At 38.0% G+C, this 15,715-nt stretch overlaps 1 protein-coding gene across 1 annotated transcript in view; it reads left to right on the top strand.

Moving 5' to 3' along the window:
* Window positions 1-273: 273 nt before the first annotated feature.
* Window positions 274-15,715, top strand: part of LOC113109450 (protein unc-13 homolog B-like) — a 66,562-nt gene continuing 51,120 nt past the window's right edge. The window contains exons 1-6 of the mRNA XM_026273018.1: window positions 274-278; window positions 379-496; window positions 673-796; window positions 3,843-3,916; window positions 7,144-7,201; window positions 7,900-8,113. Of these exons, the coding sequence (XP_026128803.1) occupies window positions 274-278; window positions 379-496; window positions 673-796; window positions 3,843-3,916; window positions 7,144-7,201; window positions 7,900-8,113 (593 nt within the window). The remainder of the gene's footprint in view (window positions 279-378; window positions 497-672; window positions 797-3,842; window positions 3,917-7,143; window positions 7,202-7,899; window positions 8,114-15,715) is intronic.

Below are 15,715 nucleotides of genomic sequence, written 5' to 3'. Positions count from 1 at the left end.
ATTCATAAGTTTAGGGTGATTAAGAATTTTGTTTTTTAAGAATCGATTTTACATTATCACCATTTCTCTGCAAGGATGCATCAAAATACCGGTTTCCATAGGTACCGGTGCCATATTAGCACAGGGTTTCGGTACCCAACCCCAGTAATAATGACAGAATTGTTTTTTTTGCCAAACTATCCCTTAAGGCTGGAAAGGCTCCAATGAGATGCTCCTTAAAGAAAACTATTAGTACAATTTTTATAGTATGTTCAAAATATATTATGGGCCTTTATGATGTACCAAAATAAAAAATAAATGGTTGGCAATTGCCGCTTACAAAAACGAACAAAAAAACGACACCTTTGAAGTATCTTTTGGTTGTGTTGTGACTTTTAGTGAGATCAGCCGGCTGGACCTGGGCCTCATTGTAGAGGTGTGGAACAAAGGTCTCATCTGGGACACCATGTTAGGAACGGCCTGGATCCCACTCAAAAGCATCTGCCATTCAGAGGAGGTCAGGAAGTCATGCACATCTCAAAAATCTTACATCATTCCTGATAAAATAAGTTTCTTATGGAATGTTGGAGTTGGTTTCATTTCAGCGAACTTGTTCATTAAGCATCAAGCTGTCCTAAATATTCCTCTCTTTCATATGTTTATACTGTAATGATTAACCTTTCCTCTGAACAGGAGGGCCCTGGTGATTGGATATTTCTGGACTCTGAAGTTCTGATGAAGGCAGATGAGATATATGGGACTAAAAATCCAACTCCACATCGGGTCCTGCTGGACACTCGCTTTGAACTGCCCTTCGGTGAGACTGACTCTTTAAAATTTCTTTGTGTAATTAAAAAAAAGTACATCCTTTTGTGTTGTTTTTTCATTTATACGACCAATCATAAGTTTAGGGTGATTAAGAATTTTTTTTTTTAAGAATCGATTTTTACAGTATCACTATTTCTCTGCAAGGACGCATCAAGAAGATAGAAATTGACACTAAAGACATTTATAATGTTACACTAGATTTTAGTTTCAAATTAATTCTGTTATTTTTATACTAAACACTGAAGTAATGATAAATTCACCTTTTCATCACAGGAATTACATTTTACATCAAAATAGAAAACTTTTAAATTGTAATATTTCACAATATTACTGTTTTTACTATATTTTTGATCAAGAAATGGTGACCTGAAGAGTGTTCTATAAAACTTTTGAATGGTAGTGTTATTCCAAACTTACTAGAGGAGCACAAAATGAGAAATTGTAACAGTCCCCAAGCACTGTCTGGCACCTGAATGTAAAAGAGCAGCATGGACATTTTTCAGAACTTCTTATTTTGTCTTCCACATTAAGAATGGATTGCTGATCTGTTATTTGGAAACGCAGCTGCTTGAGATCAATCCCATCTGTCTCTCTGGTGCTTTTGGGTTCCATTGATTTGTTGAATGTCATCAGGGCTGAGTGGATCTGCTTGCTTTTTAATAAAACAGTTTTCAGACTGTCTCTCTAAAACTGCTGATTTATCCAGAATACAGTGGTGTAATGTTAAAAAGTGACAAATGTTGGGGGGATTTTTCAAATTAAATGCTATCAAATAAAAACAAGCAAAGTTTTTTTGACTTAATTGGCACTGTTTCCTGAGAAAATTCTATGTAACCTAGTGTGACCCTATAGTGGAGATATAAAAGGAGGCTTGGGCTTTTCATTTGCTGGTTGAATTATCACTTTGAATTGCACCTCTTTGTGTAAGACTTAACAAAAAATAATTACATTTTTGCCAGCTGTGCCTCCATTGTTAGTGGAGCTATGGGCTGTAAATAAAGTGTGCGGCAATGATCACGCTGCAGGTTGTTGGGATGCTAAAGGTCGGACCTTCGTAAGTGGCACATTTGTCCTGGATACCTGCCATTGATCCCATTCATAAGCCAGGCTGTTTTATCTGAGCACTTTGAAGCTGCTCTCCTCATGTGCCGTATCCCATGTGTCTTCAAAGGGAGCTGCACACAGTATCAGATGCTTTGTACACAACTGGACCCAGTTCCAATTGGTTTTCAAATTTGGTTCTCAGGACTAACAGTCTGCCATTTTGCAGGGCAATTTGATTTAATTGTTCAGACAAGCTAGTCACTCATCAATACATCACACTGTAAAACAATTTGTTGAAATGTACTAGCCATTCCTGAGTGAAAATTGTTTTAAAGAAACGGCAAGTAACAATTAAATTAAACAGGATTTTAAGTAGAAGGACTAATTTTGTTTATTTACAACAGTAAATTTAGTTTTATTTATAACTTAAAAAAAATGCACTTTTTACAGTGGAGCTGTCATAGCAATGACTATGAGTCGTTTCCACTGAGCGGTATGGTTCGGTACAGTACGGTACGCAATTATTTCCATTTTCACTGTCAGAAGTTGTGAATGGTACCAAAGTAGTGAACCGTATCGTACCACTTTTTTGGTACCCTTCCGTTTGGGTTCCTAGCACAGCAAAGGGTACAAAATGGGTGGAGCTAAACTCACTGCAGAACATTGATTGGTTGACTAGAATCGTTGCTTTGAGTGATACAAGGAGATAAAGCTTCTCCTTCACTCGTTCCGCTCTCTCTACTATCGTGTTGGACTTATTTACACAACAGTGTGTAAACATAAAAAAATATTAACGCATATTTATCATTTTATATTTTCTCACAGCTGTTCTCAACATGCGTTCTTGTCTGTTCTTGTGGACTTGTGAAACATCATTGCCCACAAGCCCACGTAATTTCCTTAATATTACTGTTATTGTATCATGAAATGTAGTTTTAAGAGTTTTTCAGATGAGAATGTAACTGTTTAAAACTCAAATCTGTGGTTTAATTTATCAAAATAGAGCCTATTTGAAAATTAGCAGATTTCGTAGCTCCAGGTGATCACCGGACAGTCGGTGCTCTTGTATCCGCTGAGAGCAGCCTTAGCTCAGCTAGTCCTTCCGACATTTCCCGCTGGCTCTGATGTCTCTGTAGTGATTATATGTTTTGAGTTGGCTATGTTTGAAAGGCATTCATGGTCCATGAATCTGTTTTTTGTGGTCAAATCATTTTGGCTGAGTACAAAGTTATGTTTTACATTATTTATTTAATTTGAACTTTACTGTAGTACACAGCAATGACTTTGTATCATACGGTTGACTGAACTGTTTGCTTTTGTCTTTATTTCCTCTTATATAAGCCTCTTATACTTTGTACTCATACTTTTATTATGGCTATTATTGTTCATTAAAACTGACATTTAACAAAAAGAGGCAGAGTTGTTTTTGTTTTTCATTGTCGATCACTACTTTCCAGCATACAATACGCCTTCCAAGCTAGGATAGTATTGGCAGTGGAAACACAAGCCTTATCAGGGTTACCCCTACCAAATCGTACTGTACTGAACTGAACTGAACTGTACCGCTCAGTGGAAACAAGCCATAAAACAAGAGTCTGATTGTCCAGACATAAACTGGTTTTAAACTTCATATAATGTGCTTTACTTTTGGATTGCAGACGTTTCTTTGCTGTTCAGACTACCAACAATAGTTTCAAACAACATAATAATGTATTTTAGATCTGGTTTGCAAACATTTTTTGCTGTTAAAACTTCAAACAATGAAACCAATTTCTTAATCTGGTTTCAAATACCTATGAATGTGTTTTACTGTAGATTTGGTTTGAAAACATGTTTTATCTTTTCAGACTAAACAATGAAAACAATTTCAGTTGTTTTGGTAAAAGTTTGTTTCCCCTACCTGTATGGATTTTTGTTGATCTGCTGCACAAATGGTTAGTACGGTTTTATGTCTTGGACTGCAACACTCCTGACGCTCTATGATTTTGCAGAAATCCCAGAGGATGAGGCTCGATACTGGACCGGCAAACTGGAACGCATCAATGCTATGGGCGTTCATGATGAGGTAAGACCTGTGCATTTGCATAAACAGCTTTTTTTCAATATTTCAGTACATATGAGCTTTGTTATCAAACAAGAGTCCACACTGACTGTCATTGCATATAAATTATATGAGAAAAGGTTGCATGACAATTTTCTGAATGCATTTATCATTGTCTTTGGCTACAGTTGTCATTGTAATTTGCATCTAAAAAGGAAGTGTAGGCAGTGTTTACCAGAATCAAAAAATTCCTTTTAGCTTTGCTCAGCATTTTACACTTTACTGTGAAGTAATGAGCAAAACTATAAACTTAAGATTAAGTTTGAGAGAATAATTACTTTTTTGATGCCTATTATGTTTCTTTTGCCTAAACAGCTGATTTATGAGTTGAAACTAATATTAGTTTTATGCATTGTCATAACTGTGAGTTTGTTACTGTAACATTTAGTTTTGAAGTAGAAATTGTATATATGAATTGAAAAATATTACATCTTGTTTTACTTTTGATTATAGCTGTTTTTGTGAAAAATAAAAATATTAATAGTTCATATTTACATATTATAATATTTATTTAAATGATGTTTACCATTTTAGTAAAAATATGAAAGTCTATACCACTTTGACTTTTTGCTTTACACACAAATCATTCCTGGCAGCTTAAAGAATAAGATTTTAGTGCTTCAATCTAATTTGGGATGGGTTAAAATAATTTATATTATCTCCACCATTATAATCATCCTTTTTGTAAGATGCAATAAATGAATCATTATCTTGCCTGTCAGGGCTATTCAGTTATATTGGATACTTATTAATGCTTATATTAAATCATGGCAGGTATGTTGTAGTCTGATATTTATAAATGTAGGTCTGATCATAATAATTGTTTTTTTTTTTTTTTTGGTTATTTCATAATTAGTGTCACAGCTTTGGTATGTGGTCAGCATGTGTGTGTTCTGAGCAGTTTTTTTTTTTTTTTTTGGTGTGCATTGTTGTGATCGATTAATAAAATACACATATGGGTTTTTGCCTAGGACCTTGTATTGTAATCATTATTTACATTTTATATATATATACTAATATATATATATACTATATATACTAATAATAATATTGTTCATATATTGCTCTACTCCTGCTCTTGGACTATAACATGTCATACCACAGGACCTCAACTTTCAAATATTTTATATCAGATATTATGTGCAGCAGATACACCATGTCAACTGTACATATTTAATTAATGAAGCCAAATCAAGGAAGTCCTTAAATTAACCAGTCTCTTGACACACACACACACACACACAAACAAACTTATTGAAGTGAGTTTTGCTGTGAATTTGCATGCTATTTAATGGTTATTTTATTTATTGAAATGTGCATGTTCTATAACTGAGGTTATTAATTGCTTTAACCCCTTTGCGTGCAAACATCGCTGACGGCCCCAGTTTATTATTGTTTCACTTTCACAGCACATTAAACATCACTGTCTTACTTCATCTGGACAAACTATGCATCAATTGAAAGTTTAAAGACTCAAGCTTCGATATTTGACCAATATTTTGATAAAACATTGTTGCAGTGACAGATATTTAGTGATTTATGTCAGGAGTGCAAAATAATAAATCCGTATTATGCCACATTTTGAATAGAAATTCACCTCTCAGTCATATTCAGTCACGTCAAGAGCGGTTTATTTGTGTTCACATAGACTCACTGAACAGCGTCAATAAGGATTTACAGACCAAAGATGCATATCTGCGGAGATATATGGATATATTTACTGATGTTTACTTCATATTTCTTCAGACAGAATCGTCATTTCTATTCATTTTCCACGGATTTACGCGATCAGATGATAAACAGCCTCTCCCAGCGATCTGTGTATGTGTTTGCTGTGCCGGCAGCTCGTGCGGTGTGTGACTCAGACTCTGATTGGGCCTTCCCAAAAGTCAATCTGAGAGTGTAATATCTGGACACCGCCCCATCGTGTCACATGCTTCCTGCACACTTCCTGGTAGTGATCTGGCCAAAACAACACTGAAAAACCTCTGTACACACAAAATATCCGAACAATAAACCCGCGATTACGATAGTAAAGCTTGGTATGAGAATTTCTTGAGATCTGGGGCGTTTTTATAAAAAAAATCGAAAATGTACATCGGAAATGCTAACTTGTGCAGCGATGAAAAAGGCTACAAATAACATATTTTTACAACAGTAAACGACCAAATTCCACCCCTGATCGCTAAAGGAAGTTATTATAAACACTCGATCGGGGTTTAAAGTGAGTTTTTAGTAAAAGTGTACTAATAATTTCATAAATTGTCAGATGTAGCTTGATGCTAACGTTAGCACCAATGCTACTAATAGCAGGTGCTTTTCTTCTTCATAATGCATTTTTGTCTCAAGAATTCACGTAAGGTCGTAAGAAAATGTTTTGTTGTATTTTTATAGTAAGACTTTTGATAAACAAGGGCTAAATGCAAACAGAGACTGAAGTGAGATTGCTGCTTTGTGTCTTTGTAAAGCCTGAAAAACCACAATCAAGGCTAATAAAGGTGGAATAAAAACAAAAGAATAATGATAAAAGAATAATGCGGATAATGTGTCATACCTGGCGGAGGTGTGAAAGACTCGTTTGGTGAGAACAATGGAATAACAGATAGGGATTAATCGGGCAGTTTTCACAGCCAAACACACAAAATACACTGGAGAGTTTACATGTGAGATCTTACAGAGATAACAAGGGCCATAAATCAATCTGATTAGCCTTCTCTAAAAACACACATGAAATGGCCTTAGAAAATATTTCATAAAATTCACCGTTTTACAGATTCGATTATGAAATTTTTTATGAAGGTTTGGAAGACTTGTGGCCTTAGCTACACTGTGTTTTCAAACTCATATCCTACATCAACAATTTTTTAAATACATTTAAAACATATGTTTTTTATATTTTTATTTTTGTTTTTATGTTTGAGCTTATATATCTCTATTATCATAACAGTCTGAGTGATTCTGATTCCTGAACAGTAAACTTTAAAGTGTCAGCTTTGTGAACAAAGTTTGATTATATATCTAGTCAGAAAGAATCATGAGCAGAAACCTTTTTATTTTGGGTATGTAATTTCGGTCTCCATGCCAAAAAAGGGGGGTTACTAGTAAGGGGTTAATAGTAATTAATTATAATTTGTACATTATACTTTTTTCTTGTTGTCCCTTACTCCCTTCGTTTACTCTCCTTGTGTCAGTTTCCCTTACAGGATGAAGTAGCGGGACGCCCCCTTCCCTGCGCTGCCTCTCAATGCTGTGAGTGACAACATCCCACACTAGATGGAGCCTCAGCATCATGCCTGATGCTTCACTGTGCTCTCCAATCCTTTACATGCTGCTTCTTGTCACCTCTGAGTAGCGTAAATGTTAACAATCTGTTCACAGCGTATATATTCAAAAATTTTCACTCAAGCACAAGTAAATTCACATTAGAATTGCAATATCAGTCTTTGTAAATGATTTTGTTTTTGCACATCATCTTAAACTCTTGATTTTTAATTTCACCAGGCAACTATTTTGGATGGGCCGACAGTCAGAGTATGTAATGTGTATTCAGATTTTATATAGTAACCCTTTACTCTAGATTATTCCCTGGAACCCCCACTGGTTTCTGTCCCTCAAAATAAATATTCTTTCATATGCACCCCTAAGTGTTAAGATTTTCATGTGCAGTTGCACAGATAAATAAAAATACAACACAAAGAATGGATTTTCCCCAACTTTCCTTGAGTTTTGACCTTTTTAAAATGTGTTCTTTGTGTACATTGTGAGCTCCTTGTTTTGATTCTCCTGCACTTACTTCCTTGTACTTGTTTATAACATGTGACTACTTTGTTGCATAGATGAGCAATGAGATTTGGCTTTGACATTTTTAATGTAATCTTTTGTTACATTAACATATTGCATATATAAAAACAGATTTTTTTTCTCATCTGTAATGTTTCCCTGTCTAGCTTTGGATGACCTGGACAGTGCAGTGGATGATAGAGACAGTGACTACAGGAGTGAGACGAGCAGTAGTTTACCTCCACGCTACCACACTACAGCCCAGCCCAACTCTTCACTTCACCAGTATCCCATGGGGCCACGCTTTCAGCAGCACATGGATTCCTGTGCTGACTCTTTGCACAGCTTTGAATTTGACTATAGAGATCACCATGCAAGCAGGTACATTCTGTTCTTATAAGTACTGTATGCATCCATATAGTACTAAGCAGTCTTTGTGTAAAATTACAACACTTTTAGCTCTGAATGTAATGGCTCTGGGATGGTAATTTCCATAACTCAGCTGTGAAATAGCAATTTATATATATATATATATATATGGTTGCAAATTATCCCTGTTTGTAATGCTGAACTTTAAACTTGCAATTTGAGGACGGATTTCTAGTCTTTTAGACTTCTGATTTGTGTAAGAGAAAGAAACTGAAATGTGGTATTCTGTGATTGTGGTTAATCAGAGTCTCTTGTGTGGCCCAGTACAGAGCTAATCCGGATAATTCCTTTGCATCAGATCCTTTTTAAAAATACACAGATTGTATTTCTTGTGACCATTAAGTTATGGTTGAAATTACATTTGTGTGTAATTTATGGATTTCTTTATGTATGCATGCATAATTTTGGGGTTTGATTAAAAATCTGTTTATTAGCGAGGTGAAAAGCATTTACTTGTTCAGTAAGGACTGTACTTTTCACTTTACATTTCTGATAATGTGCTTAATTTTTTTTGTTTCATTTCACACCTTTAGTGCATCACTATTATTATGTTCTTGCTCTCAGCAGCTTATGTCTCTTATGTTGAAATACATATTTTTTCTCTTTCTTTCCCCCTCCTTTTTATCCTCTTCCATCCTTTTTAATCTCTGCTAGAATTCCTAATCATAGGGGTAGAGTTAGGATTGTCCCAGTAGATTCAGGCATGGGTGTGGAGGATTGGGAGGTCAAATACAAACTACAGGGTAAAAGTACCCTTTGTGAGTTCCTTGATAGAGAAGAGCAGGCATGGATTGAGGAACATGGCAGAAAAAATAATCTTTCTCATATTGAAAAGGCCTGTCAGAATCCCATAGCCAGCCAGTTGTCTCCAATCAAAAACAAAAATGCTTCATTAAATGCCGCTTACCCAGAAGGCTATGCTACCATTGACCGAAGGCGAAGGAAAAAAATCCGGGACCCAGGAGGGCTGGAGCATGTTGGAGCAGAGCATTTCCCACCAGATCTTGCATTTCTCCGTCAAAAACGAACCGAGCTTGTGTTACGCCAAGTGAAAGAAATGGAAGAGGCTGATGAAAACATGATGCCATGCCTGAAACCATACAAAAATGGCTTACTCTACAAAACAAGAATGTGGGCCAAAAATAAGATAGAAAACACACTGGAGAATTATGTTGCATATCAAGAGGAAGAAGCAGCTAGACAGAGGGAAGATCCAGGCTTTGATTCTGAGGGCTCAGATGAGCTACAGTATTCCATTGGCTCTGAGGAGGAGTTGGAGGAAATGTCCTCTTTAGCTAAGGCGCTCAGGGCTGAGGAGAGGAAAAATTATAGCCACTATGGATATTTCTCAACATATGGTAGCCAAACTGAGAGGCTTCAAGGTTACCGTGATAAGAAGAATGGAAAAGGTAAAATTGGTGGATGGGCTCCAGAGGTCATGCTGTCTCCTGTTGAGGAACCTAGTGATGAATATGTTGATCCTATAGATGAGCTGCAGTGCCTGGTTGAAACTGTATCAGAATATCTAGCTGAAAAAGAAGAGGAAATCAGTAAATATGGATCTTTACCCAAGTCTAACAAATCAAGGCTGTCATCTCAGGGTAGTGCAAAAACTGAATACGTTGGAGAAGAGCAAGGTATCACCTCTAAGGAAGTGAAAGATAAACCCATAGATGCCAAAGAAAGAAATTCAAGTGGTACTTCTGACCATGGAGTGGCAGGGATGAAGAATGCCATGAGTTCATTGTTTAGCTCTTTAACAGATAAAGTTGTATCAAGCTCAAAACAAGTGGACTTGAAGTCTGTTGAACAATCAGAGAATCCAAGTTATGTTCCTGTTAGTTCTGGTATATCAAAATTGTTTTCCTTCATTCCAAAGTCTGCAAATCCCACACCAGTAGCGGTAGTATCCCCTACTCAGGATCCTCAGTGTGATAGGAAGTTTTCAGTGCCACCTAATTTGCCTTTCCAGCCATCTGATGCTAAATTGCAAAAGGTGGACAACTCAACTCAACCAATCAGAAATGACCCCAACAAATACAGTGTTGTCACATCTCACAATGAGACATCGTCTTCTCTGAATTCAGTATTGGGAGAGGGGAACAATTTAACTGGAGATAGTGTTGTGAATGGAACAGCCAAAAGTTTTACTTTTGATGTGGGGAAAATGCAGCCAGGTGATCATTCCAGAGCTTCGAATTGCAATACGAAACTCCATACAATGCCAGATGCATATAAAGTTGATGATGGTGAAAAAACTAAAGCTTTTAAAAATATCTCCGATGATATAAATAGTGAAAAGACACACACTGGGCCTATAACACAAAAAGCTGCTGAAGAATCAGGATTTTTCAGTCCTTTTAAGAAATCTCTCAGTTCATTAATCTCACCTGGACCTCCAGTGCCTCCTCAGACTCAAACACAGACAGTGTTTCCTGTTTTCAGATCAGCAGAAGACATTAGGGTAGATAAACTTTCAGGCCAGTCCTCCCTCACAAAACAAGCTTTTGTCTCTTCTGACAATTTATCTGCCCCACCACCTCCAAAAGCAGCAGGAGGGCTGTTTTCTGGATTATTTAAGCTTGCATCTGGTGAGGATTCAAGTACATCCAAAAGTATGCCACAAAACTTGGTTAAGACGGATCAAACTCTTAATGCCCCAAACAAAATTATAGGTGTAATTCCATCTTCGGTTCATGACAATGCAAAATCAACAATTCCGAACCATAAAGAACCTGAGGCAACTGTTAAGGGGAACACAGAAACAGGTTGGTTTTCTTCTCTTTTTAAGATGGCACCAACTGAAGATCTGCAGCCTGTTACTCCACATGCCCAAAGGTCTAATATTCAGAACTCTCCACTTTCTCCAGCATCAAATCAAAATGTACCCAGAATGCAACATCAGAATCCATCTTCGGCTAAAGAACAAATGCAATTTAGGCACCAACATCCTGGTCCAACTGAAGTCCCTCATGATACAGAGCAAAAAGCATCTCAACATGAACGTCAGGGCCTGTTCTCTGGTTTGTTTAAATCAGTTGTGTCTGATGATGCACCAGTTGCCCAAGCATCTACTAATCAACCACACCATGGAGGCTTACTCTCAGGAATCATGAAATTTGCTTCTACAGGTGATATGACCACAGGTACTCAACTCAATCAGTCACAACAAAAGAGTCACTCTGCTCAAATAATAAATCAACAAACCCAACCTCACATCCAACAAAGTGTACCTAAACCTCTTTTCCCAGTGCCATTAAATGTTTCCTCCACAGAAAATAGCCTCCAACAAAAAGACTTTCAGCATCCATCAACAACTGCAAGTGCACCACCTCAACAGGGAAGTATTTTATCTGGCCTTTTTAGATTTGCCACCACTAACAATGTTTCAGACACTGAAACAAAAATCTCCCAGGACCAACACAAATCATCAAGTACAAGTGCCTCTCAACATCCTTTAGAGCTTAATGCTGAGAGACAGAGTTGCAACCTTCTTCAGCAGTCCAGAGTCCAAAATAAGCAATCAGACCAACATCTGAAAGGCATATTAGATGGCTCTAGACAAAGTGTATCCCATCAAGGACCTTCTCAACAAGATGGCATTCTGTCTGGACTTTTCAAGTTTTCCTCCTCAGAAGTTTCTGTCCCTCAATCAACTCAACAAATACAGGCATCTAACAATCAGTCCACTCCGCTTCAGCCCCAAAAAAATTTGATTGGACAAAGCCAACCATCTCAAGAACGAAAACCCCAGTCAGGTGGTCTCTTCGCTGCCTTTCTCAAAACACCCTCCACTGAGTCAAAGGAGCTAAATACACCACCTGTTACACAGGAGAGCAAGGAACATTCTTGTCTGCAGCAGTCCGCTATGACAAATCAAAGTTCTCCTGTAGCCAGGCAAGATACATCCTCTCAATCAGGAATGTTGTCTGGTCTTTTCAACAAACTCACATCCTCATTTGAAGATGTATCTCCAAACAGCCAGAATTCATTTCAATCGAAACAGGAGCAGCAACACATACCAACAGAGATTTCCACTCATCAAGGTCAATTGAATAGAAAGCTACCTCAAATACCTCCTCAGAATCGACATGCAATACAAAACCAAAAGCCCTTTACTCAACAAGGTTTCTTATCTGGAATATTAACCAGGAATACAACGGAGATTTCCTCTGCCAAACCAGAGAATGTGGTTATGGAAGGATCACATTTGAAGTTAAATTCTTTAGGACTGCTGAAACACAAGGTATCTGACACAAATAATTTGCCAAACACCTGTGACACAGAGAGCCTTGATTTGAGGACTCCAGCAAGTTATGCTCGGTCACAACAAAACCGTGCTGCATACACATCTAATAGCACCAGTAATATACCCCTCTTATATAGCTCACAAAACTTTTTGCTTTCAAGCCAAATAAGAAACGAGTCATATAGCACTGAAAATCTTAGTAGCCTCTCTCTTGGTTACCCATCTCAAGCGGTAATGTCACAGGAATATTTAAGGCAGAGTTATCCATCCTTACATGGTGTATCTGATCAATATGTCTACCCACAAGTCTCTTCTTCATATGAATTGGGACTTAGTCCCAATGATGAACAGTCATGGATCCAAGAATCTATATTGTGGCAACAGCTGAATGATCAGTCATTAGGCACCTATCCTGATGGACATGGAAATTTAGCTAGTGATCAAATCCACAAATCTTCTCAGTGTCTGAATAAGATAGACATGGATGTTAATCAACAATATTGTCCTACTCAGCCATGGATGAGTTTGCACACTTACCAAGGAGAGAGTAATATTCAACCAGAGTACTCCAAATATATTCCCCATAGTTCAATGGGACCGAGATTGTGGAATAGCCACAACAGTTTGGATGTTATTAGTAGTCAGGAATTTGAGGGTGTATTGAATTTGAGCATTAAGAATAATGCTAAATTAGGAAAGTGGCACTCATTTAGTGCAGATAGTTGTCACAGTTTAAACAGTATTTCATATCATGAGGGATATTATGAGGAAACACCTCCACATCTGTCTTATTCCGCTAATGGACAGGTTCTATATCAAGGCACATCAGAAATTTGCAGTCAACCTGGGAATAATGGAAGCTATATTAATGTAGCTACATCTCCCAATCCATGGAATTACTCCTCAACAAGCAACACTGATATGGAGGAACATGTGTATCTTGAGGAGTCCGAGTGGTATCAGCAATGGCTTTCACTTTTGGACCAAGGGATGTGGTGGCCAGCAGATGATGGAGATTGTGGATATTTTGTCTACACTGATTATGAGTACATTTACGCTCTACTGACAGATGTGTCTGGGCAGTATGTCTATGCATGTGCTCCAGAACAAGACTGGGGAAATACAGGGGATTTATATCCTAATGCCTGGCTGTATAATGAGATGGTTAAAGTTTGTGGTTTTAAGATTCCTCTCTACAATGAAGATGAGCTCCTTTGGATTCCAGGGCAAGACCAAAGTGAAGCTGAACTTCTGACCGCACCACTTGACTTGTCGGCAGCCTATAGAAAAGGTAACCAAATCATGAATCTGAACCTAGAGTGTTTCTCTTGGATGTTTGAGGATTCTATTCTTAATCAAAGACAGCAAGCTCTGGATTTTTCCACTTATCAGTTTAACAAGGTTAAGATGGATACAAAACAACAGCTCCAAAATAATTTTGGGTACGGGAATCCTTGTCAGGAAGCTGTTGACCTCTCATATCATGGTGCCAACCACAACAATACAAATCTCAATAGCAGAGGAATAAAAGAACTGCTATCCCAGAAGGTTTCTATTTCATTTGGTGCTACCTCAACCACAAACTCACCTACCATGGGTGTCTACAGCTGCTATCAGCCTCAACAGAGGCGACGTTCATTCACTGGTGTGCAAGTAAAGCATATAGATGATGTTTCAGATGAGGAGTGGAGAAAGAGAGTACAGCCTGGAGAGGAGCAGCCCAATCAACCCATTAAGAAAATATCCTCATTTCTATCCTCAATTGTTGGCAAAAGTTCAGATTCAGAATCAACCAAAAATATAACTGTCTCAAGGACGCCTAATGTCAAAGATGCTCCATACAAAGGACAAATTCAAAGCAAATTTACTAAAGCCTCTGAAACCCGACTTGGTGATCAGCAAGCCAAAAACATAATCTCAACAGGTTTTCAAAGTCTTAAATCAAAAATCATAAAGGATGACTCCTCCTGTGCAACAACTCAGTCAGAGAGCACAAATCACTTGGCATCCAAACCAATTTCAACAGTGTCATCTCCAACACAGTCACCAGCTTCCACAACTCCTCAAGGTGCGTCCACTTTAAGCTCTTCTCAGAAACCCAAATTGGCAAGACAAGCCACAATGTCCCAACAGTCCTCTGTTCCTTTAACATCTGTTGGTTCTACTACTTCAATTTCAAGACACTGCTCAAGTGCAACCTCACAATCGACTTCTCCAGAAGTTTCTCAGCCAGTAGATACACATGGTGGAAAGCCATCTGAGCAGTCTGGTGGGTTTTTAACCTTTTTCAAGACTGCAGTGGGGATAGAAGAGGTAAAGTCGGATCCCTCTAAATCTACTCTGTCATCTAGACAACCAGAGAAAAATGGATCTGCTTCTGCTGGAACAACAAATCAAGACAAAACAAGACAAAGCCTTTTTGGGTCAATAGGTGATATTTTTAACATAGAAAGTCCTTCACAACCAAAGACAAATCTGCAACATTCTCCCTCACACCTGCAATCAACTAGCGTACTAAATTATGTGAACAAAGATTGCTGCCAAACAAAAACAATGCCTAAAGGAATTCAGAAACAACAAACAGTAAGTCCCTCTGGACAAGGCAGTCATTCAGAATTACCTAGTGTATCACAGTCATTTCAAGAAAGGAGTGTCTCATCATCTCAGATATTTTCCCCTGAAGCTAACAAGGTGCCAATGCCAGGGAGATCTCAAACTATGCCACCAACTGGGGAGACAAAACCAGATGCCCCCTCCAAGCAATCTGGTGGCTTGTTTGGTTTCTCTGTTGGGGATATGTTCTCTGGGGCCACAGCCTCTAAAGAAGAAGGTAAAGGGCTGCTGTCCATATTTGGTGGTTCCAGTCAACAACAAGCTCCATCTCAATCTGGATCTGCCTCTCCTCAAGAAAAAATTGATGGTGCATCTGCAAAAGAGCCACTAGGCAAAAACATCCTGACTTTGTTTGGAGGTTCCAGTATTCAACAGACTTCACCACCAACTGGATCCTCAAGTCAAACACACACACCAGGATCTGCTCCTCTCAAAGAAACTCAAGGTCTGAATTTATTTTCTGTGTTCAGTGGCACTAGTACACAGCAGTCTTCAACACAACCTGATTCTTGTAATCAGAAACAAACACCAGGCTCTATTCCTCCAAAGGAAACATCAGCTATGGGGTTACTCTCCATGATAAGTGGTTCTGGTACTCAGCAGACTTCACCTGGATCTGGAACTGATCCACCAAAAGATCCACCAGTAACAGGATTGCTATCTATGTTCAGTAGCCCTAATCAACATCAGAC

Source organism: Carassius auratus, chromosome 10 (assembly GCF_003368295.1).
Source record: "Carassius auratus strain Wakin chromosome 10, ASM336829v1, whole genome shotgun sequence".
Taxonomy (NCBI): Eukaryota; Metazoa; Chordata; class Actinopteri; order Cypriniformes; family Cyprinidae; genus Carassius; species Carassius auratus.
This window is presented reverse-complemented; position numbering and strand designations above follow the sequence as displayed.